The 19,949-nt window shown below is 48.2% G+C and overlaps 2 protein-coding genes across 5 annotated transcripts in view; one reads left to right on the top strand and one right to left on the bottom strand.

The window, feature by feature from the left end:
• The window catches only part of akr1a1b (aldo-keto reductase family 1, member A1b (aldehyde reductase)), a 32,122-nt gene extending 27,935 nt beyond the window's left edge, over window positions 1-4,187 (bottom strand). The window contains exons 1-2 of one of the 3 annotated variants that reach the window (XR_005460315.1): window positions 3,881-4,187; window positions 3,227-3,308 (exon numbers count right to left, since the gene is read on the bottom strand). Coding sequence is in view for 1 of the 3 variants with exons in the window: in XM_038794168.1 (XP_038650096.1) it covers window positions 3,227-3,271 (45 nt within the window). In the remaining 2 variants the exon portion in view is untranslated. The remainder of the gene's footprint in view (window positions 1-3,226; window positions 3,309-3,880) is intronic. The other 2 variants (XM_038794168.1, XM_038794169.1) reach the window with 2 other exon arrangements.
• Window positions 4,188-4,311: 124 nt separating this feature from the next.
• LOC119964540 (peroxiredoxin-1-like) overlaps window positions 4,312-19,949 on the top strand; it is a 132,733-nt gene continuing 117,095 nt past the window's right edge. Inside the window, exon 1 of one of the 2 annotated variants that reach the window (XM_038794170.1) lies at window positions 4,312-4,412. The gene's annotated coding sequence lies outside the window, so the exon portion shown is untranslated. Of the gene's footprint in view, window positions 4,413-4,444; window positions 4,557-19,949 lie in introns of those variants that run through there. The other variant, XM_038794171.1, reaches the window with a different exon arrangement.

Below are 19,949 nucleotides of genomic sequence, written 5' to 3'. Positions count from 1 at the left end.
GTAGGAAAAGGGATAGGGATGCAAGGCAAGAATTCAGGGAGCTAGGGTGGAAACTTAGCGCTAGAACAAACCGTTATTATCTCTGTGTTGTTACCCGTGCCACGTGCTAGCGAGATGAGGAATAGGGAGAGAAAGCAGTTGAACACGTGGCTACAGGGATGGTGCAGGAGGGAGGGTTTCAGATACCTGGATAATTGGGGCGTATTCTGGGATAGGTGGGGAAATTTGCTATTGCTCTTCGTGAGGGTTTAAACTAATTCAGCAGGGGGTTCGGAACCTGAATTGTAGCTCCAGTATACAGGAGGTTGAGAGTAGTGAGGTCATGAGTAAGGTTTCAAGGTTGCAGGAGTGTACCGGCAGGCAGGAGGTTGGTTTAAAGTGTGTCTACTTCAACGCCAGGAGCATCCGGAATAAGGTGGGTGAACTTGCAGCATTGGTTGGTACCTGGGACTTCAACGTTGTGGCCATTTCGGAGACATGGCTAGAGCAGGGACAGGAATGGTTGTTGCAGGTTCCGGGGTTTAGATATTTCAGTAAGCTCAGAGAAGGTGGTAAAAAAGGGCGAGGGGTGGCATTGTTAGTCAAGGGCAATATTATGGTGGCAGAAAGGACGTTTGACGAGGACTTGTCTACTGAGGTAGTATGGGCTGAGGTTAGAAACAGAAAAGGAGAGGTCACCCTGTTGGGAGTTTTCTACAGGCCTCCTAAAAGTTCCAGAGATGTAGAGGAAAGGATTGCAAAGATGATTCTGGATAGGAGCGAAAGTAACAGGGTAGTTGTTATGGGGGGGGGGGCTTTAACTTTCCAAATATTGACTGGAAACGCTATAGATAGAGTACTTTAGATGGGTCCGTTTTTGTCCAATGTGTGCAGGAGGGCTTCCTGACACAGTATGTAGATAGGCCAACAAGAGGCAAGGCCACATTGGATTTGGTACTGGGTAATGAACCAGGACAGGTGCTAGATTTGGAGGTAGGTGAGCACTTTGGTGATAGTGACCACAATTCAGTTACGCTTACTTTAGCGATGGAAAAGGATAGGTATATACCGCAGGGCAAGAGTTATAGCTGGGGGAAAGGCAATTATGATGCGATGAGGCAAGACTTAGGATACATAGGATAGACACAATTGAAATGTGGAGCTCGTTCAAGGAACAGCTACTGCATGTCCTTGATAAGTATGTACCTGTCAGGCAGGGAGGGAGTGGTCGAGCAAGGGAACCGTGGTTTACTAAAGTAGTTGAATCACTTGTCAAGAGGAAGAAGGAGGCTTATGTAAAGATGAGATGTGAAGGTTCAGTTAGGGCGCTCGAGAGTTACAAGTTAGCTAGGAAGGAACTAAAGAGAGAGCCAAGAGGAGCCAGGAGGGAACATGAGAAATCTTTGGCAGGTAGGATCAAGGATAACCCTAAAGCTTTCTATAGGTATGTCAGGAATAAAAGAATGACAAGGGTTAAGAGTAGGGCCAGTCAACATCAGTAGTGGGAAGTTGTGCGTGAAGTCAGAAGAGATAGGAGGGGTGCTAAATCAATATTTTTCGTCAGTATTCACACAGGAAAAAGACAATGTTGTCAAGGAGAATACAGAGATACAGGCTACTAGACTAGAAGGGCTTGAGGTTCATAAGGAGGTAGTGTCTAGCAATTCTGGAGAGTGTGAAAATAGGTAAGTCCCCTGGGCCAGATGGGATCTATCCTAGGATTCTCTGAGAAGCTAGGGAGGAGATTGCTGAGCCTTTGGCTTTGATCTTTATGTCATCATTGTCTACAGGAATAGTGTCAGAAGACTGGAGGGTAGCAAATGTTGTCCCCTTGTTCAAGAAGGAGAGTAGAGACAACCCCCGGTAACTATAGACCAGTGAGCCTTACTTCTGTTGTGGGCAAAGTCTTGGAAAGGTTTAGAAGAGATAGGATTTATAATCATCTAGAAAGGAACAATTTGATTAGCGATAGTCAACACGGTTTTGTGAAGGGTAGGTCGTGCCTCACAAACCTTATTGAGTTCTTTGAGAAGGTGACCAAACAGGGGGATGAGGGTAAAGCAGTTGGTGTGGTGTATATGGATTTCAGTAAAACGTTTGATAAGGTTCTCCACAGTAGGCTACTGCAGAAAATATGGAGGCATGGGATTCAGGGTGATTTAGCAGTTTGGATCAAAAATTGGCTCACTGTAAGAAGACAGAGGGTGGTGGTTGATGGGAAATGTTCATCCTGGAGTTCAGTTACTAGCGATGTACCACAAGGATCTGTTTTGGGGCCACTGCTGTTTGTCATTTTTATAAATGACCTGGAGGAGGGCATAAAAGGATGGGCGAGTAAATTTGCAGATGACACTAAAGTTGGTGGAGTTGTAGACATTGCGGAAGGTTGTTGCAGGTTACAGAGGGACATAGATAAGCTGCAGAGTTGGGCTGAGAGGTGGCAAATGGAGTTTAATGCAGAAAAGTGAGGTGATTCATTTTGGAAGGAGTAACAGGAATACAGAGTACTGGGCTAATGGTAAGATTCTTGGCAGTGTGGATGAGTAGAGAGATCTCGGTGTCCATGTACATAAATCCCTGAAAGTTGCCACCCAGGTTGATAGGGTTGTTAAGAAGGCGTACGGTGCTTTTATTGGTAGAGGAATTGAGTTTCGGAGCCATGAGGTCATGTTGCAACTGTACAAAACTCTGGTGCGGCTGCATTTGGAGTATTGCGTGCAGTTCTGGTCACTGCATTATAGGAAGGATGTGGAAGCATTGGAAAGGGTGCAGAGAAGATTCATCAGGATGTTGCCTGGTATGGAGGGAAGATCTTATGAGGAAAGGCTGAGGGACTGGCTGTTTTCGTTACAGAGAAGGTTAAGAGGTGACTTAATTGAGGCATACAAAATGATCAAAGGATTAGATAGGGTGGACAGCGAGAGTCTTTTTCCTCAGATGATGATGTCTAGCACGAGGGGACATAGCTTTAAATTGAGGGGAGGCAGATATAGGACAGATGTCAGAGGTAGGTTCTTTACTCAGAGTAGTAAGGGTGTGGAATGCCCTGCCTGCAATAGTGGACTCACCACCATTAAGGGCATTTAAATGGTCATTGGATAAACATATGGATGATAAGGGAATAGTGTAGATGGGCTTTAGAGTGGGTTGACAGGTCAGCGCAACATCGAGGGCCAAAGGGCCTGTACTGCACTGTAATGTTCTAATGAAATGTTTTGTACACCGTCCCTTCAAAACTGAATCATACCATTTGCAAATACAGGGCATTTCCAACTTTCTTGAAATATCTCATGCTTAGGATTTCAAAGTAGATCCAGGGAGGCAGAGGTCTGAAAAGGAAAGGTCAGCAGATTTCAGATTCTGCATCAGCTGCTTTACTAGCTCAATATCAATAAGCTGTTTGCTGCAATGATCACGTTTGGAAAAATGGACAGGGAGCCATTGTAAATAGTTAGGTCCCCATGTAGCAATTCAAAAAACAGTGACTACAGCTAATTTCATTCTGGAAAATACTTATCAAATTACAGTGCTGAACTCACAAAAATAGGTGCACTGAAAAGAAACGAGATGAGAGGCATATTCGGGACTGCACTGCACTAAAATGTAGAACGTCCAAGAGCATTATCCAAATTTGGTTAAGGTGGAAGATTTCAATGCAACAATTTGTTGCATATATATATAGATCCCTTCATACATCCATCCAACCACACACATACATACATACATCCAGCCCCACCCGATTTCCACTCAAAACGCTTCGTGCGATCCAATAACACTCAGAATGAAGTTTATTTTAAATCCAATCCGAAAACATCAATAATACAACCACACTAACAGCTTAAAGATAACGATCCTAACTCCTGATGCTCCTGAACGATTCCCTCCCCCCAAAAAAACATACCTGTTGACCAAGATGGTATTGTTTTCTCGTCCTACCAATATCAGTGCAACCTGCTACTTTGAGCAACTGAATGTAATGTCCAGATTCTCCAGTCACACGACTAACGTGCTGCTTCCGGAAAGATGCGTCACGTGTCAGCAAACGTCACTCGGCAGGTTGAGAGTTATTTGGAAGTCGTTTTTTTTTTAAATGAATTTAGAAAACTTTTAAAATTTGTCCAGCCGATAAAAGGACGCGAAAGGGGGCTCCAAATATCTCACGGCCCCTGTCCCCAACTGCCACGTCCATTTGCAGGGTGGTGGCGCGCGCGCAGGCCGTCCGTTTAAGGGTGGGGTGGGGCACGGGGACAACGGGGGCGACGCGCACGCGTGATTCGGGAAAGGCGTGCGCGGGGTCGTGGTGCTTGGGGGAGGGGAAGGACGTTTTGGTGCGTGTGGGGGAGGGCGCTGGGGCACGCGGCGTTTGCGCGGGTTTAACGGTTTCCAGTGGAGGGCGCGAGGCGGTGAGTGAGGGCGGTTGGTGATAACGACAGGTAATATCCAGCCCCTTCAGGGCCGCTTACACCGAAAGAGAGCTATTCTTTATATAAGAAAAAAATGAAAAGAAAATGATGCGAAGCCCTTGACTCCTCGAATAGCATTGGCGCCATTAAAAAAAACGTTTCTACTATTTACTGGTAACAAAATGAATTTCTCTAAGCACTGGCCCCCGTCACTAATTTATTAAGCACTGATTGGGATCACTAATTTCAATTACTAACCCGAATAACTAATATATCCTACTGAGAGTGATGAGAATGGGGAAATGGCTGTCAAAGGGGCTGGCTGAAGCGAATCACGTAGATGGATTGAAGGGGAGGGAGTGACAGAAGGATTTGCCAATGGGGTTTGCTGGAGAAGAGTTGGGAATAGGAGGCTCTACTGGAGCATTAACACTGGCACTGGGCATTAACACTGGCACTGAGCATTAATACTGGCACTGGGCATTAATACTGGCACTGGGCATTAACACTGGCACTGAGCATTAGCACTGGCACTGGGCATTAACACTGGCACTGGGCATTAACACTGGCACTGGGCATTAACACTGGCACTGAGCATTAATACCAGCACTGGGCATTAACACTGGCACTGAGCATTAACACTGGCACTGAGCATTGGCACTGGGCATTAACACTGGCACTGAGCATTAACACTGGCATGGACAGGATGTTGCCATGTGTGGAGTATCTCGCCCTTGCGATGCACAACCAGCTGCTGTGGCCTGGTTGATACAGATTTTAAAATTTGTTCTTTGGGATGTGGGCATCGCTGGCTGGGCCAGCATTTGTTGCCCATCCCTAATTGCCCTTAAACTGAGTGGCTTGCGAGGCCATTTCAGTGGGGGAAGAGTCAACAACATCGCTGTGTGGGTCTGGAGTCACATGTAGGTCAGAACGGGTAAGGATGGCAGATTTCCTTCCCTGAAGGACATTAGTGAACGAGATGGGTTTTTACGACAATTGGCAATGGTTTCATCGTCATAATTAGACTTTTGATTCCAGATTTTTTTGAATATAGCGAATTCAAATCTTACCATATGCTGTGGTGGAATTTGAACCTGGGACCCCAGAGCATTACCCTGGGACTCTGGATTACTAGCCCAGTGACAATAATACCACTATGCCATCGCCTCCCCTTTAGTCATGTTGTCAAGTAATCTAATCCCATATCTAAGGAAAGATGTGCTGGCCTTGGAAAGGGTCCAGAGGAGGTTCACAAGAATGATCTCTGGAATGAAGAACTTGTCATATGAGGAACGGTTGAGGACTCTGGGTCTGAACTCGTTGGAGTTTAGAAGGATGAGAGGGGATCTTATTGAAACTTACAGGGTACTGCGAGGCCTGGATAGAGTGGACATGAAGAGGATGTTTCCACTTGTAGGAGAAACTAGAACCAGAGGACACCATCTCAGACTAAAGGGACGATCCTTTAAAACAGAGATGAGGAGAAATTTCTTCAGCCAGAGGGTGGTGAATCTGTGGAACTCTATGCCGCAGAAGGCTGTAAGAGGGCAAATCACTGAGTATCTTTAAGACAGATAGATAGGTTCTTGATTAATAAGGGGATCAGAGGTTATGGGGAGAAGGCAGGAGAATGGGTATGAGAAAATAGCCATGATTGAATGGTAGAGCAGATTTGATGGGCCAAGTGGCCTAATTCTGCTCCTATGTCTTATGGAATGACCACTTCAATGGGACCATGACTTGTGGCATACAATTTTAACTCGGCTCGAAGGAGAATTGACCGCGGCTTTCCCGTGAATTGAAATCACTGGAAGTTAAACTCTATCCCTGCTGCCTCATCTCTCCTAGAAAAGATAAAGCAGAGATGTCTGTTTCCTGTGATTTGTATCATTTGTTTTGATAAGGCCCAATTTTGTCAGGGCATGAATTGGCTATGTGGGAAGCCAGGGAATTTTTATGTGGGACATAATTTCTGTTTGACTGGCCACTCGTGATTGCATTGGGATTCAGCCTCTTCAGATGATGCACATAATTCTGGTGTTATTCCAATTCCGTTTTTATGCATCTCATACAGTGAGGATGTATTCTTTGCAGTGTTCATTGTACTTTGAGCAGCTGCAGAAGAAATGTTTACAGCATAAATGAATCAAGGGCAACCTCCCACTTTTCTGATGCCCACATGGAGGTCTAAATGGAGGAAGGACGGAAGGTAATGCTCTCAGGAGCATCTTCAGGGCCACAGAGGAGGCAGGATAGCACCATCAACCCAGGACTTGGCTTCACTGTAGAAAACAGTAGAGGTAAGAACAGCTTTTCACCTTCCCACCTTTTGCAAGAACACTTGAACGCACTAATTTTACCCGCTTCCCCACCACTCAACAATTCCTCCTGCAACATTCAGTCACAAAGACATTCTACAAAGTCTCCCCATCCCATTCCAAGTACACTCGCCTTTCCTTTCCTCTTTACACTACGCATGAACGTGAATCACGTCTCGTATCTTATCACTTGCACAAGCACCAACTACTTGTATTTCTTCCTTCACATTTCACATGATAGGCTTGACATTCATCACATTTCCATCCTTATTCCACTTTGTTTCCTCAAAGGTTCTCTGCGCATATCCTAGTTGCACAAACATATTACATCCCCACTTAAGTTCTCATAATTTACTCACTAACTCTCTTCTCTTTCTACAGGACATAGCAGGCCATACCAGGGATTGTACCAAGACTGGAGGAGGAGTCACCAACATGATTCCTCTCAGTCAAGTAGAAGAATCCTTGGAGATCAGAGATGGAGAGAAACTCATGAATGTTGGGATGAAGAGGCTGACACCTTATCTGAGTAACATGACTTTAGATTAGTCATATTGTTTCATTTGTTCAGAAAATATTCAACAAGGTTTACATTTTTAAGCTCCATTCTCAAGTCTAACATGCAAATGTATATTTTGTACCCGCCATTCTAACTCGTCTTTTTTCACTTTCATTTAGATCCTAGACTGAAAGAGATACATTGCAAGATAACTTGGAGGAGGACAATCTCCTTGCGGATGCTCTGTTAGTTGTGCCATTTCTCTCAGGCACCACTTGGATATTGACATGTTGCATTGATTACATGGTGAAGCAAAAGGTTCTACATGTAGTGAAACACAAAGTATCTGTGAGCATGTGAGAGAATGTGGGGATAGAGTCAGCTCAGAGAGAACTCAATCGAGGGCAAGGTCTCTCCCTAGCACTGTTGAGGAGGCAACATTTTCTCTCAGGGCCTCTGAACCTGGGGTCAGACTGAAATGTGAGTCAGAAACCTGCACTGTTTGGGAAACAGTCACTCATTGTGATTTTTCCTGAGTTGACCAGGTAACCGCCAGAGGGCAAAATCTCAATCTCCATCCATTTAATTAAGGACAATGGACGGACTCTCGGCTGGAAGACCAATCAAAGGCCTTGCAGCTTGAAAGGAGCAGCAGGCTGCAAAGGAAGGTAAGCAAGGGAGAGTGTGCTTCAAAATTATTTTTGCATCCAAGCCATGATAATGATAGGGGGGAGGGGAATGTGGTGGGAGCCTCTTTACAAGGTGGCCTGTGGTTGTTGCAGTACCCAATCATGCAGGGAGGACCTCCAGGCCTGCCTAGAGTGCTGATACCCTGATCTGCCTCCAGAAGACCATCTGCCCCTGTTGCCTGTGGGAAGCTGGAGGTTGACTGGAAAATCTCTCTGCCTCCTGTAATTGACTTAACTGGCCCTTAATGACTTGTTGGTTATCTGCTGCATGCTCTGCCATCCAGTGGGATGGCTCACACTGGATGGGGGTGCTATTTATAGCTACCGCCCGTCACTGTTGCCAGTACCAGCAAAGTCCTCTTGCCTCAGCCATGCAAAGAAAACTGCCGGCCTCACATTAGTCCTACGAGGTATTGGAAGACCTGTGAAAGACTTACAGCAATAGCAGAGGGAAGGAGTCAGCTTCCATGTTGCAGTGTTGAGTTTTTACTGGACTAATAATGCAGAGACGGCAATTCAAATCCCAGCATGACTTTGAGAATTTGAATTTGGCTTTAAAAGCCTGGAATTAAAAAGCGGCATCAGAAAAAACGACCATGAAACAGGAAAAGTCCAATTGACTCACTGTCACCCTTATCCAGTTGGACCTGTGTGTGACTCAAGGCCCACACCAACTTGGTTGACTACCTGCCTAGTAAGTCACACAGTTGTATCAAACTGTTACATCATCACCATCTCAGGTGTGTCTGTCAGTCTGTTTGTAGCTACTCCCACCAAGAAATTTGCTTTCATGGTATATTTCACTCTCTTGGCTTTGACTTTCCACGGACTAGCTATGAGGATTGCACTGTGAGCTTTTGGGCCTTTCACAGGTGACTGGACACTTAGCTTACGAAGGATTGTGACAGAGCTCTAGGTGTAAGACTAAGACATAGGAGCAGAATTGGCCAGTTAGTCCATTGAGTCTGCTCTGCTGTTCAATCGTGGCTGATATTTTTCTTATCCCCATTCTCCTGCCTTCTCCCTATAATCCCTAATCCCTTTATTAATCAAGAATCTATCTATCCCTGTCTTAAAGACACTCAGTGATTTGGCCTCCACAACCTTCTGCGGCAAAGAGTTCCATAGATTCACCACCCTCTGGCTGAAGAGATTTCTCCGCATCTATGTTTTAAAGGTTCATCCCTTTAGTCTGAGATTGTGTCCTCTGCTTCTAGTTTTTCCTACAAGTGGAAACATCCTCTCCATGTCCACTCTATCCAGGCCTCGCAGTATCCTATAAGTTTCACTAAGATTCCCCCGTTATCCTACTTTCTGGTTTCAACCTTCTGAGCCATTGTCCTACTGATTTGTTTGGATCTTCTGCCATTTTCACCATTCCCAGACTTCATGCACATAGAATGAGTGATGTCCACATAGCACACCAGCCATACCCAGTGTGCCAAAAGACAACAAAGGATTGGTAATAAGTTATGTCCTTGTTTGTGATTCTTACATGAGAATAATTTAAAAATAATGAATCCAATTAATGCATTCAGACTTAGCCTGAAATTCACTGATTCTTCTACCTGAGGCAGTGGTCACATTGAGAGTGATCTCCTGCATAAATTTCTTCAGATTACAGGAATCAGCAGGTACGTTAAGCAAGAAATTATTAAATTGATGCCCAACATTGCAGGATGTTTTTAATGGGCAACAATTAGTAGACTCTTAGGAGCCACTCAGACTTGTAGAAAACAAACCTTGTTCATAAATGAACAGTTCGAAAATTACTTTTGAAACTGGAAACATAAAGATAATGAAGATATTTGAACTGAAAATAAATAGGGCTTAAAGTAAATTACTTCTTTATTACACTGAAGAATAAAATTACAATTAATTATAAGCCAATTTTGTTGAAATTACCCAGTAGCAAAATACAGAAAATCATTCTGTCTAGCAAGTCTATGCCACATCAATTACTTTTAAGGTACAGTTAGTGTCGGGAAATGCGGCAGCAACCAATCCCATAAATGTCATCATCTTTATTGTCACAAGTAGCCTTACATTAACACTGCAATGAAGTTACTGTGAAAAGCCCCTAGTTGCCACTTTCTGGTGCCTGTTCGGGTACACAATAATATAATCGCATATTGTCACGAGTAGGCTTCAGTGATGTTACTCTGAAAAGCCCCTAGTCGCCACATTCTGGCGCCTGTTCGGGAAGGCCGGTACGGGAATTGAACCTGCGCTGCTGGCATTGTTCTGCATTATAAGCCAGCTTGTTGCCTACTGTACTAAACCACCCCCTAAAAACGGAGGGAGAATCCAGAATGACCAAATTACCTAACAGCACGTCTTTCGGGACTTGTGGGCGGAAACCGGAGCACCCGGAGGAAACCCACGCAGACACGGAGCGAACCTGCAGACTTCACACAGACAGTGACCCAAGCCAGGAACCGAACCTAGGACCCTGGAGCTGTGAAGTAACAGTGTTACTCACTGTTCTACCGTGCAGAACAATGAGATTAAAAATGATCTGTTTTTGATGGTGTTGGTTATTAGATAATGGGAAGGCAGTGGTGTAGTCATAATGACACTGGATTAGTAATCCAGAGGCCCAGAGTTCAAAGGGGTCCCAGGTTCAATTCCTGCCACTGCAGACGGTGAAATTAGAATTAAATAAAAATACCTGTCTGGCCTATTTGTGATTCCAGACCCACAGCAATGTGGTTCACTCTTAACTGCCCCTCAAGGGCAATAACGGATGGGCAATAAATGTTGGCACAGCTTGCGATGCCCATGTCCCATGAACGAATAAAGAAAAATGTTAACATACTGGAAAATTGCCCATCTTTTCTTTAAATATTGCCTTGGAGCTTTTATTTATTTATTTTTAAAAAAATTCATTTTTATTGAGAAATTTTGATTTTATACAACATTGACGCACCTTAGTAAAATACCGAAAATAACAATAATATTAACAATCATATACATTCGCCCCATCCCCCTGAACAACCAGCATTTTAACAACAACGCATATTAACACACTATAAAGTTACAGAATAAACACTACAATAATGCACCCCCCCCCCCCCCCCCCCCCCCCCCCCGCGGGTTGCTGCTGCTATTGACCCAGTTACCTATCTCTGAGCCAGGAAGTCCAAAAAAGGCTGCCATCGTTATAGAACCCTTGTATTGATCCTCTCAGGGCAAATTTGACCTTTTCCAATTTTATAAATCCCGCCATGTCACTGATCCAGGTCTCCACACTTGGGGGCCTTGCATCCTTCCATTGTAACAGAATCCTTCGACGGGCTACTAGGGACGCAAAGGCCAGGACACCGGCCTCTTTCGCCTCCTGCACTCCCGGCTCTACCGCAACTCCAAAAATCGCGAGTCCCCACCCTGGTTTGACCCTGGATCCAACCACCCTCGACACCGTCCCCGCCACCCCCTTCCAGAATTCTTCCAGTGCTGGGCATGCCCAGAACATATGGGCGTGGTTCGCAGGACTCCCCGAACATCTGGTGCACCTGTCCTCACCCCCGAAGAACCTACTCATCCTAGTCCCGGACATGTGGGCCCGGTGCAGCACCTTAAATTGGATGAGACTAAGCCTCGCACATGAGGAGGAAGAGTTGACTCTGTCCAAGGCATCCGCCCAAGTCCCGTCCTCTATCTGCTCCCCGAGTTCCTCCTCCCATTTAGCCTTCAGCTCCTCCACTGACGACTCCTCCACCTCCTGCATTACCTTATAGATGTCAGACACCTTCCCCTCTCCTACCCACACCCCCGAAAGCACTCTGTCCATCGCCCCCTGCGAGGGCAGCAAAGGGAATCCCTCTACCTGTCGCCTAGCAAACGCCTTTACCTGCAGGTATCTGAACATGTTCCCCTGGGGAAGGCCAAATTTATCTTCCAGTTCCCCCAGGCCCGCAAACCTCCCGCCAATAAACAGGTCCCTCAATTTGCTGATGCCCGCCCTTTGCCACCCCCTGAATCCCCCATCCGTGTTCCCCGGGATGAACCGATGGTTGCCACCCAGTGGAGCCTCCATCGAAGCCCCTGTTCCCCCCGATGCCGTCTCCATTGTTCCCAGATTCTTAGGGTCGCCGCCACCACCGGGCTCGTGGTAAACCTCTTAGGGGAGAGCGGCAACGGTGCCGTTACCATGGCACCCAGGCTCGTACCTCTACATGACGCCATCTCCATTCTTTTCCACGCCGCCCCTCCCCCCTCCATCACCCATTTACGCACCATTGACACATTGGTTGCCCAATAGTACCCCAGAAGGTTGGGCAGTGCCAGCCCACCTCCATCCCTTCCTCGCTCCAGGAACACCCTCCTCACTCTCGGAGTCCCATGTGCCCACACAAAACTCAGAATACTGCTAGTCACTCTCCTAAAGAAGGCCCTGGGGATAAATATGGGCAGGCACTGAAAAAGGAACAAGAACCTCGGAAGCACTGTCATTTTGACGGACTGCACCCTCCCCGCCAACGACAATGGCAGCATGTCCCACCTCCTGAACTCCTCCTCCATCTGATCTACCAGCCTGGTAAAGTTATGCTTGTGGAGAGTCCCCCAGTCCCTGGCCACTTGCACCCCCAGGTACCTAAAGCTCTCCCCTGCCCGCCTAAGCGGGAGCCTACCAATTCCTTCCTCCTGGTCTCCAGGGTGCACCACAAACACCTCGCTCTTGCCTAAGTTTAATTTATAACCTGAGAAGGTCCCAAACTCGGCTAGTAACTCCATCACTCCCGGCATCCCTCCCACCGGGTCCGCCACATACAGTAACAGGTCGTCGGCATACAACGACACCCTATGTTCCTCTCCACCTCGCACCAAGCCTCTCCACCTCTCTGAATCTCTCAATGCCATCGCCAGCAGCTCGATTGCCAGTGCAAACAACAAGGGGGACAAGGGGCAACCCTGCCTGGTCCCTCGGTAAAGCCGGAAGTACTCCGACCTCCTCCTATTCGTAGCCACGCACGCCATCGGGGCCTCATATAACAGCCTTACCCATCTAATGAACCCTTCACCAAATCCAAACCTCCCCAACACCTCCCATAGGTACCCCCACTCCACTCTATCGAAGGCCTTCTCCGCATCCAGTGCCACCACTATCTCTGCCTCCCCCTCAATCGCCGGCATCATAATGACATTCAGCAATCTCCGCACATTCGTGTTCAGCTGCCTTCCCTTCACAAAACCTGTCTGGTCCTCGTGCACAACCCCTGGCACACAGTCCTCTATCCTGGTGGCCAGGATTTTTGCCAGCACCTTCGCGTCCACGTTGAGGAGAGATATGGGCCTGTATGAACCACACTGCTGGGGGTCCTTGTCCTTCTTTAAAATTAACGAGATCAGCGCCCGTGACATCGTCGGGGGCAAAGTCCCCCCCTCCCACGCTTCATTGAGTGTTCGCACCAGCAAGGGGCCCACTAGATCCACAACTTTTTATAAAATTCCACCGGGAACCCATCCGGCCCCGGTGCCTTCCCTGACTGCATCTGCCCGATCCCCTTAACTAGCTCCTCCAGCTCAATCGGCGCACCCAACCCCTCCACCTTCTCCTCCTGCACCTTCGGGAAAGAAAGCCCGTCAAGGAACCTCTCCATTCCCCTCCTCTCCCCGTTGGCTCCGACCGGTACAGTTCCCAGTAAAAATCCTTGAAGACCTCATTCACCTCTACCCCCTTCCGCACCACATTCCCACTCTTATCTCTCACTCCAGCAATCTCCTTAGCCGCATCCCGCTTACGCAGCTGATGAGCCAGCATCCTACTCGCCTTTTCACCATGTTCGTACACTGCCCCTTGTGCCTTCCTCCACTGTGCCTCCGCCTTTCTAGTGGTCAGCAAATCAAATTTAGCCTGCAGGCTGCGCCTCTCCCCCAACAGTCCCTCCTCTGGTGCCTCTGCATACCTCCTGTCCACCTCCAGCATCTTTCCCACCAGTCTATCCCTCTCACTCCTTTCGCTCCTCTCCCTGTGTGCCCGGATGGATATCAGCTCCCCACGAATAACTGCCTTCAGGGCTTCCCAGACCATCCCCACCTGAACCTCCCCCGTATCATTCACCTCAAGGTACCCCTCAATACTTGCCCGGACCCTCCTACACACCTCCTCCTCCGCCAACAACCCCACATCCAACCGCCACAACGGACGTTGGTCTCGCACCTCTCCCATCTCCAACTCTATCCAATGCGGAGCGTGGTCGGAGATTGCAATGGCCGAATACTCGGCCTCCTCCACTCTCGGAATCAGTCCCCTACTCACCACGAAGAAATCTATCCGAGAGTAGACCCTATGTACGTGGGAGAAGAAAGAGTACTCGCGTGCCCTCGGCCTTACAAACCTCCATGGATCCACCCCACCCATCTGGTCCATAAACCCTCTCAGTACCTTGGCCGCCGCCGGCCTCCTACCCGTCCTAGAGCTGGACCGATCCAGTGAAGGATCCAACACCGTATTAAAGTCCCCCCCTATGATCAGACCTCCCGCCTCCAGATCCGCGATCCGTCCCAACATACGCCTCATAAAGCCCGCATCGTCCCAATTTGGGGCATACACACTAGCCAGTACCACCTTCTCTCCTTGTAGCCTGCCCCTAACCATCACATACCTACCCCCCTTATCCGCCACCACCTCCGATGCCTCAAACAACACATTTTTCCCCACCAGAATCGCCACTCCCCGGTTCCTCACATCCAACCCCGAGTGGAAAACCTGCCCCACCCATCCCTTCCTCAGGCGGACCTGGTCCGCCACTCTCAGGTGGGTCTCCTGAAGCATTGCCACATCCGCCTTTAGCCTCTTCAGGTGAGCCAGTACCCTCGACCGCTTCACCGGCCCATTCAACCCTCTCACATTCCAGGTGACCAACCGGATCAGAGGGCGTCCCGCCCCCCCCCCCGTCGGCTAGCCATAGCCCGTTGACTGCCCGCCCCAGGCCAGCACCCCCTGCTCGACCCCGTCCCCATAGCGACAACCCCTCACCTCTGTCCCCCCCAGCCCCCACCAGCTCCTTCTTTACCCTACCAGCAGCAACCCGGTATTCCCCTTTCCCCCCCCCTCCCTTCCCCCCCAGGCTAGGAACCCTCCCAGCCGCGAACCGTCCTCCATTGTACTTCCGTGGGTCAGCTAACTTCTGCTGACCCCGGAAACTCCCGCCAATAGCCCGACCCCTCCCGAAGTGGGATCATCCCCCAATCTATCCCTCCTCCTGGCACCGCTCCAGCGCGGGGAAGAACCAGTTAAGGTCCCGCCTCCCCCGTCACCATCTCCACCCCCCAGCCCCGCAGCACGGGAAACCAGAGGAAAGCCCGCGCTTTTGCACTGTCCCACCACACCCTTCTGACGCAGCTCCCAAATATCAGCCCCACTCCATACCCCCACTCCGGCATAGAATACAACATACCCCCCCGACCCTCCCCTCAAGATACACAGCCCAGACAATGTCCCACAGCACAAAAACATAGCAGAACAACCCCTCCATAAATAACCCTATCAAAATTGCAAAAGTACTAAACAAGAAGAAAACAACAGAAGAAAAAGAGAACACAGCAACAGCAGAATCCAGCACTAATATCTTACAGCCGACCTTCGCAACCCCCAACCCCTAGTTCAAGTCCAGTTTCTCCGTCCGCACGAAGGCCCACGCCTCCTCCGGGGAATCGAAATAATGGTGCCGGTCCAAATAAGTTACCCACAGGCGCCGCGGGCGGCAACATTCCCGAACTTTATCTTTTTCTATAAAGCACGTCTTTCGTCCGATTAAATCCGGACCGCCGCTTAGCCACCTCCGCACTCCAGTCCTGGTAGATCCGCACTACCCCATTCTCCCAATTGCTGCTCTTCACCTTCTTGGCCCAGCGCAGCACGCACTCCCGATCACTGAACCGGTGGAACCTCACCAGCAACCGCACGTGGGGGTTCATCTTCCTTGGGCCTCCTGGCCAGCACCCTGTGCGCTCCCTCCAGCTCCAAGGGCAGATGGAGAGATCCGGCCCCCACTAGCGAATTCAGCATTACAGCCACATAGGCTGTCAGGTCCGATCCCTCGAGCCCCTCTGCAAGGCCCAAGATCCGCAGGTTTTTCCGCCTCATGCGGTGATCCAGCTCCTCAAAGCGTTCCTGCCACTTCTTGTGGAGTGCTTTGTGCCCCTCCACCTTACTCACGAGGACCACGGCCTCCTCCTCTCGTTCAATGGCCTGCGTCTGCAACTTCTTGATGGCAGCACCCTGGGTGGACTGAATCTCTGACAGCCTTCTGTTCGTTTCCTGCAGAGAGCTCAGTACTTCATCCTTGAATTCTTTAAAGCAGCGCAGGAGATCAGTTTGTTGTTCCTGGGCCCAGAGTCTCCATTCCTCTGGAGCTCTGTCGGCGGCCATCTTGGATCCCTTCCCCCGTTTTTTCTGAGGAGCTGCTGCTGTTTTTTCCCCCTTTCCACTCCGAGTTCGAGTCATGGACTGCAGGGAAAGTCGTTCAGCACACCTTCCCCCACCGGGAGACGTCGAAAAATTTCCGTTTTGGGCTCTCAAAAGAGCCGAAAAATCTCTTTAAAACGGGAGCTCCCAGATGTGTGGCTTACTGATCCATCACAGCCACCGGAAGTGGAGCTTTTATTTATATATGTTTTGAAAATGTTTTATTGAGTTTCCATATTTTATATTCGACAATTTGTAAATTACTAAACCGCGTAGAAAATGAACACATGTATTCACAAGCAAGCATCTTCATAACAACTGTCGCTGTGACCTCCCCCCTTTAGTTGGCATACATATTTTACATTCCCCAATATGGCCAAATGATATTTACAGGCATTTATATACAATTTTGTTTGGGCCTTAGCTTTGTTGCTCTCTTTTGTGGCTATAAATATGGCGGTTAATAAGGTCACCGTTCTTAATCTTAATTATGATTATGCTTTCAGAGTCGCCAGGTATCTCTTGATACCGCCACAAGGTTCAACCGAATATCAATCAAAGAGCCAATGCACCAGTTAGTTAGTTCAAAGTCAATGGTACTTTATTTACACACATAATGATTTACTCATGCAGAATAACACTACAGGCTAAACTACGTCTATCACTAACACCTATACTTAACTTCGGGTGCCCAATTAAGTCAGAGGAACAGTGGCCGGTGTTCGGATCTGAGGCTGTTGGGTTCAAAGAAGTAGCAGGAGTATACCTATGGTTGTCCTTCTGGTAGCGAGCGTTGTTTTGAACTTACTTGCTTCTGGTGGTGCAGGTGGAGGGGTCTCTCCAGTTGAGAGCCGATTCCAAGAGAGTGAACACATGGTGGGGGTTCCTTATACTCGGGGGGGGGGGGGGGGGGGGCTTCGCGCGCTTTTAGGCGGGCCTTAAACTTGGTCCCAATCAATTGGGCGGCTTCTCGATCACCGCCATCGATCTGAGCCAATAAAGGGGCCGATGCTCTGATGGCTGGGCGTGTCCTAAGATGCTGTTGGCCTTGCTTTGTTTGTATCTTCTTGCTGAAGTCGTGGCGCCGGAATGTTTGGGACGGTATCGGCTCCCTGAGCACTAGTCTTTTGTTTATCGGAGTTGGGCCATCAATGTGCAAATCGGCTAAGAGTTTTGGTTCTGTCTGCAGTCTGTCTTCTAAATACACATTCAGGCTCTGTGCCTGCTTGTTACTTTGCTTTGCCCATTTTTCCCTGTATGCTCTGCGAGTGTCCATTTTATATGCTGAAAATGGCCATCCCAGATGGCTATACTCCCTCCTTATGATCCTCAACGCGAAGCGTGAAGGATCACATTACTGAATCTTCTTTGTTCTCTGCCTAAGTTGAGCACCCGCAATCAAGGACAGTTCTATCCTACTCTGCCCTATGGATTCGAACCTTTACCTAAATTGCTTTATTTACATCATATTATAAAATCCTAAGGGCACTAAAACATTCAAGCATGCATTACATTTCTTTCTTTTCAAACACGGGAACTTCTTACTATCTTCCTCTGAACTACATTCAGGCTGTCTAGCCAATAAAAATAATTTACAACAGTATAAAACTATACAATAGCAGCATTACATTTCTCTGTATCTTGGCGGTCAAGTACAGAAAATTCAAATCCTTTCTTTTATTAGAACAGCTCAAAGAAAATAATCAATGCACTTTATTTATTTAGAGAGGGTGGGGGGTTTGCTGGAGTCTGAAAATAGGGGGTCTAAGTGTGTATACTGGAGTGCGGGAGGCTTTCCTTCGCCATTTTCGAAGTCTCAGTGTCTGGATGACACTGCAGAGTATTGCTATCACTAATAGGGCTTCCACGATGTATGAGGTTGTCACACCAGGTTGGTGTGTCAGTGGCTGTTTTTGGGTGTGGTTTATGACAGTGATGGGATACATTCACGACCTGTGTGGTGGGGGTCGGGGTCGCTTCTGCGCGGAACTGTAGTGATCCCACGATGATCCAAATGTAGGTCATTATGTCCGTCTTCATTTTTCTTTTGGTCTTCCTCTGTCTTCTGGTGTTTTGGATTTCCTGTGGATACAAGCATAATATCTGTTATTACCTTGTTTAATATCTCGTATGTCTGTCTGTCTCTCATTTTATCATCAATTGCCCATTAGAATTGTCACCATTTGTGACCCCCTCATATTTTTTTTAAACCAAATATTATTGGGGACTGATGCTCGATCAATGACTCCAGAAGCGAGATTGGATGACAATTGAAGACTTTATTGGAGTAGATGTTTCCCCCAGCAGCGCAGGTACAGAATGCAGCTGCTAGGGAGACACAGGCTCTTATACTCCGCCTTACTGGGCGGAACCAGCAGGCAGGCTTCACCAATGATATTGCTGTCTCGGGTACCTCCCACACCAATGGTCTTACAGCATCAACCTGGGTACCGTAATACCCCTAATACTGACTACCACAGGGACAAGACATCTGAAAAAGAAAATACTGTCACAGTGCGAGCAGTCTCGCAGCCTGTGTGGTCGATGCACTGAGTGGGTGGATAATTTCTCCATCCAGCAGCCAATCGTTTCACCCAAGTGTTTGAAGATGTAAATAGCATCTGGGGATAGCGATCTAAGGGTCACCGGAAAGAAAAAAAACTTTTGGTAAAGAACATTCTTTAAACCACATCCTAAGAAACAATAAAAGAGTTTCAAAATAAAAGCGGCGAATGGGGTGCGTGTGGGCCACGGCGGGGCACGAATGGGTAGAATCATCGGGTAGGGTGGTGACCAGTGCCGTAGGTGCACTACCCAAGCTTAGCTGACCATATGGGGGTCCTCAGGCAGGGCGGGGACCAGTGCCGTTACTCCACTGCCTGGGTGACCGGACAAGAACGGAAAGAATCTGCGTTCATCATGGATAAACTGGCTCTTATGATTGCCGTTGAATCAGAAGAGTAGTTATGACTGTATCAATAAACCGTAGCGTGAGTCGAACAGCATACAAACATTGAACATTTAAAAAACAAGCTGAAACAAGAAAGCGGGCAGGCTCCATCAGAAAGAAGGACACCATAAATCTCAATCGGTTCCTTTTTCGCATCTGGCCACCTCATTGTTCTACTGCAAAAAGAGTCGCAAAGGGGCTAGCCTGGTGGGAGTCAGACTCTGAGTCATCATATTCTCCCGGTTGCCACACTCGCGACTGGAGCAGGTGTGCTAAGGTGGCCTGGGCCGATGTGGGGTCCATCTCATCGTAGGGATGAGTCTGGAAATTGTCGCGGTGCCAGTGTTTAGTGTCTAGGGTGGAGGCAGTATGGGGCAATCCATCGTCATTGGGCGGTGGGTCTGGTTCAGGGGCTTTTACATAAGTGTTCTCGTATGGGTCAAACATATCCTGTTCGAAGTCGTTGGGAGTGGGGCCTGTTGCAGAATTTAAATCACGTGGCGGTTCCATGAGGTCTAGCACATCAGTGCTGTTGGTTCTTGTCGAATGAAAGGAGGGGCAGAGTCGTGTGTTTGGGGGTGGAGTCGAAGTGGTGTCTGTGGATGGGCTGGACTGGTTGGGGGAGGGTAGGAATAGGTCGTCCATGGGCAAGGCGAGAACGTCTGCTGCTGCGTGTGAGATGTGGTGGGAGTGGT

Source organism: Scyliorhinus canicula, chromosome 4 (assembly GCF_902713615.1).
Source record: "Scyliorhinus canicula chromosome 4, sScyCan1.1, whole genome shotgun sequence".
NCBI lineage: Eukaryota > Metazoa > Chordata > Chondrichthyes > Carcharhiniformes > Scyliorhinidae > Scyliorhinus > Scyliorhinus canicula.
The sequence above is the reverse complement of the archived record's forward strand: the minus strand, read 5'-3'. Positions and strand labels throughout refer to the sequence as shown.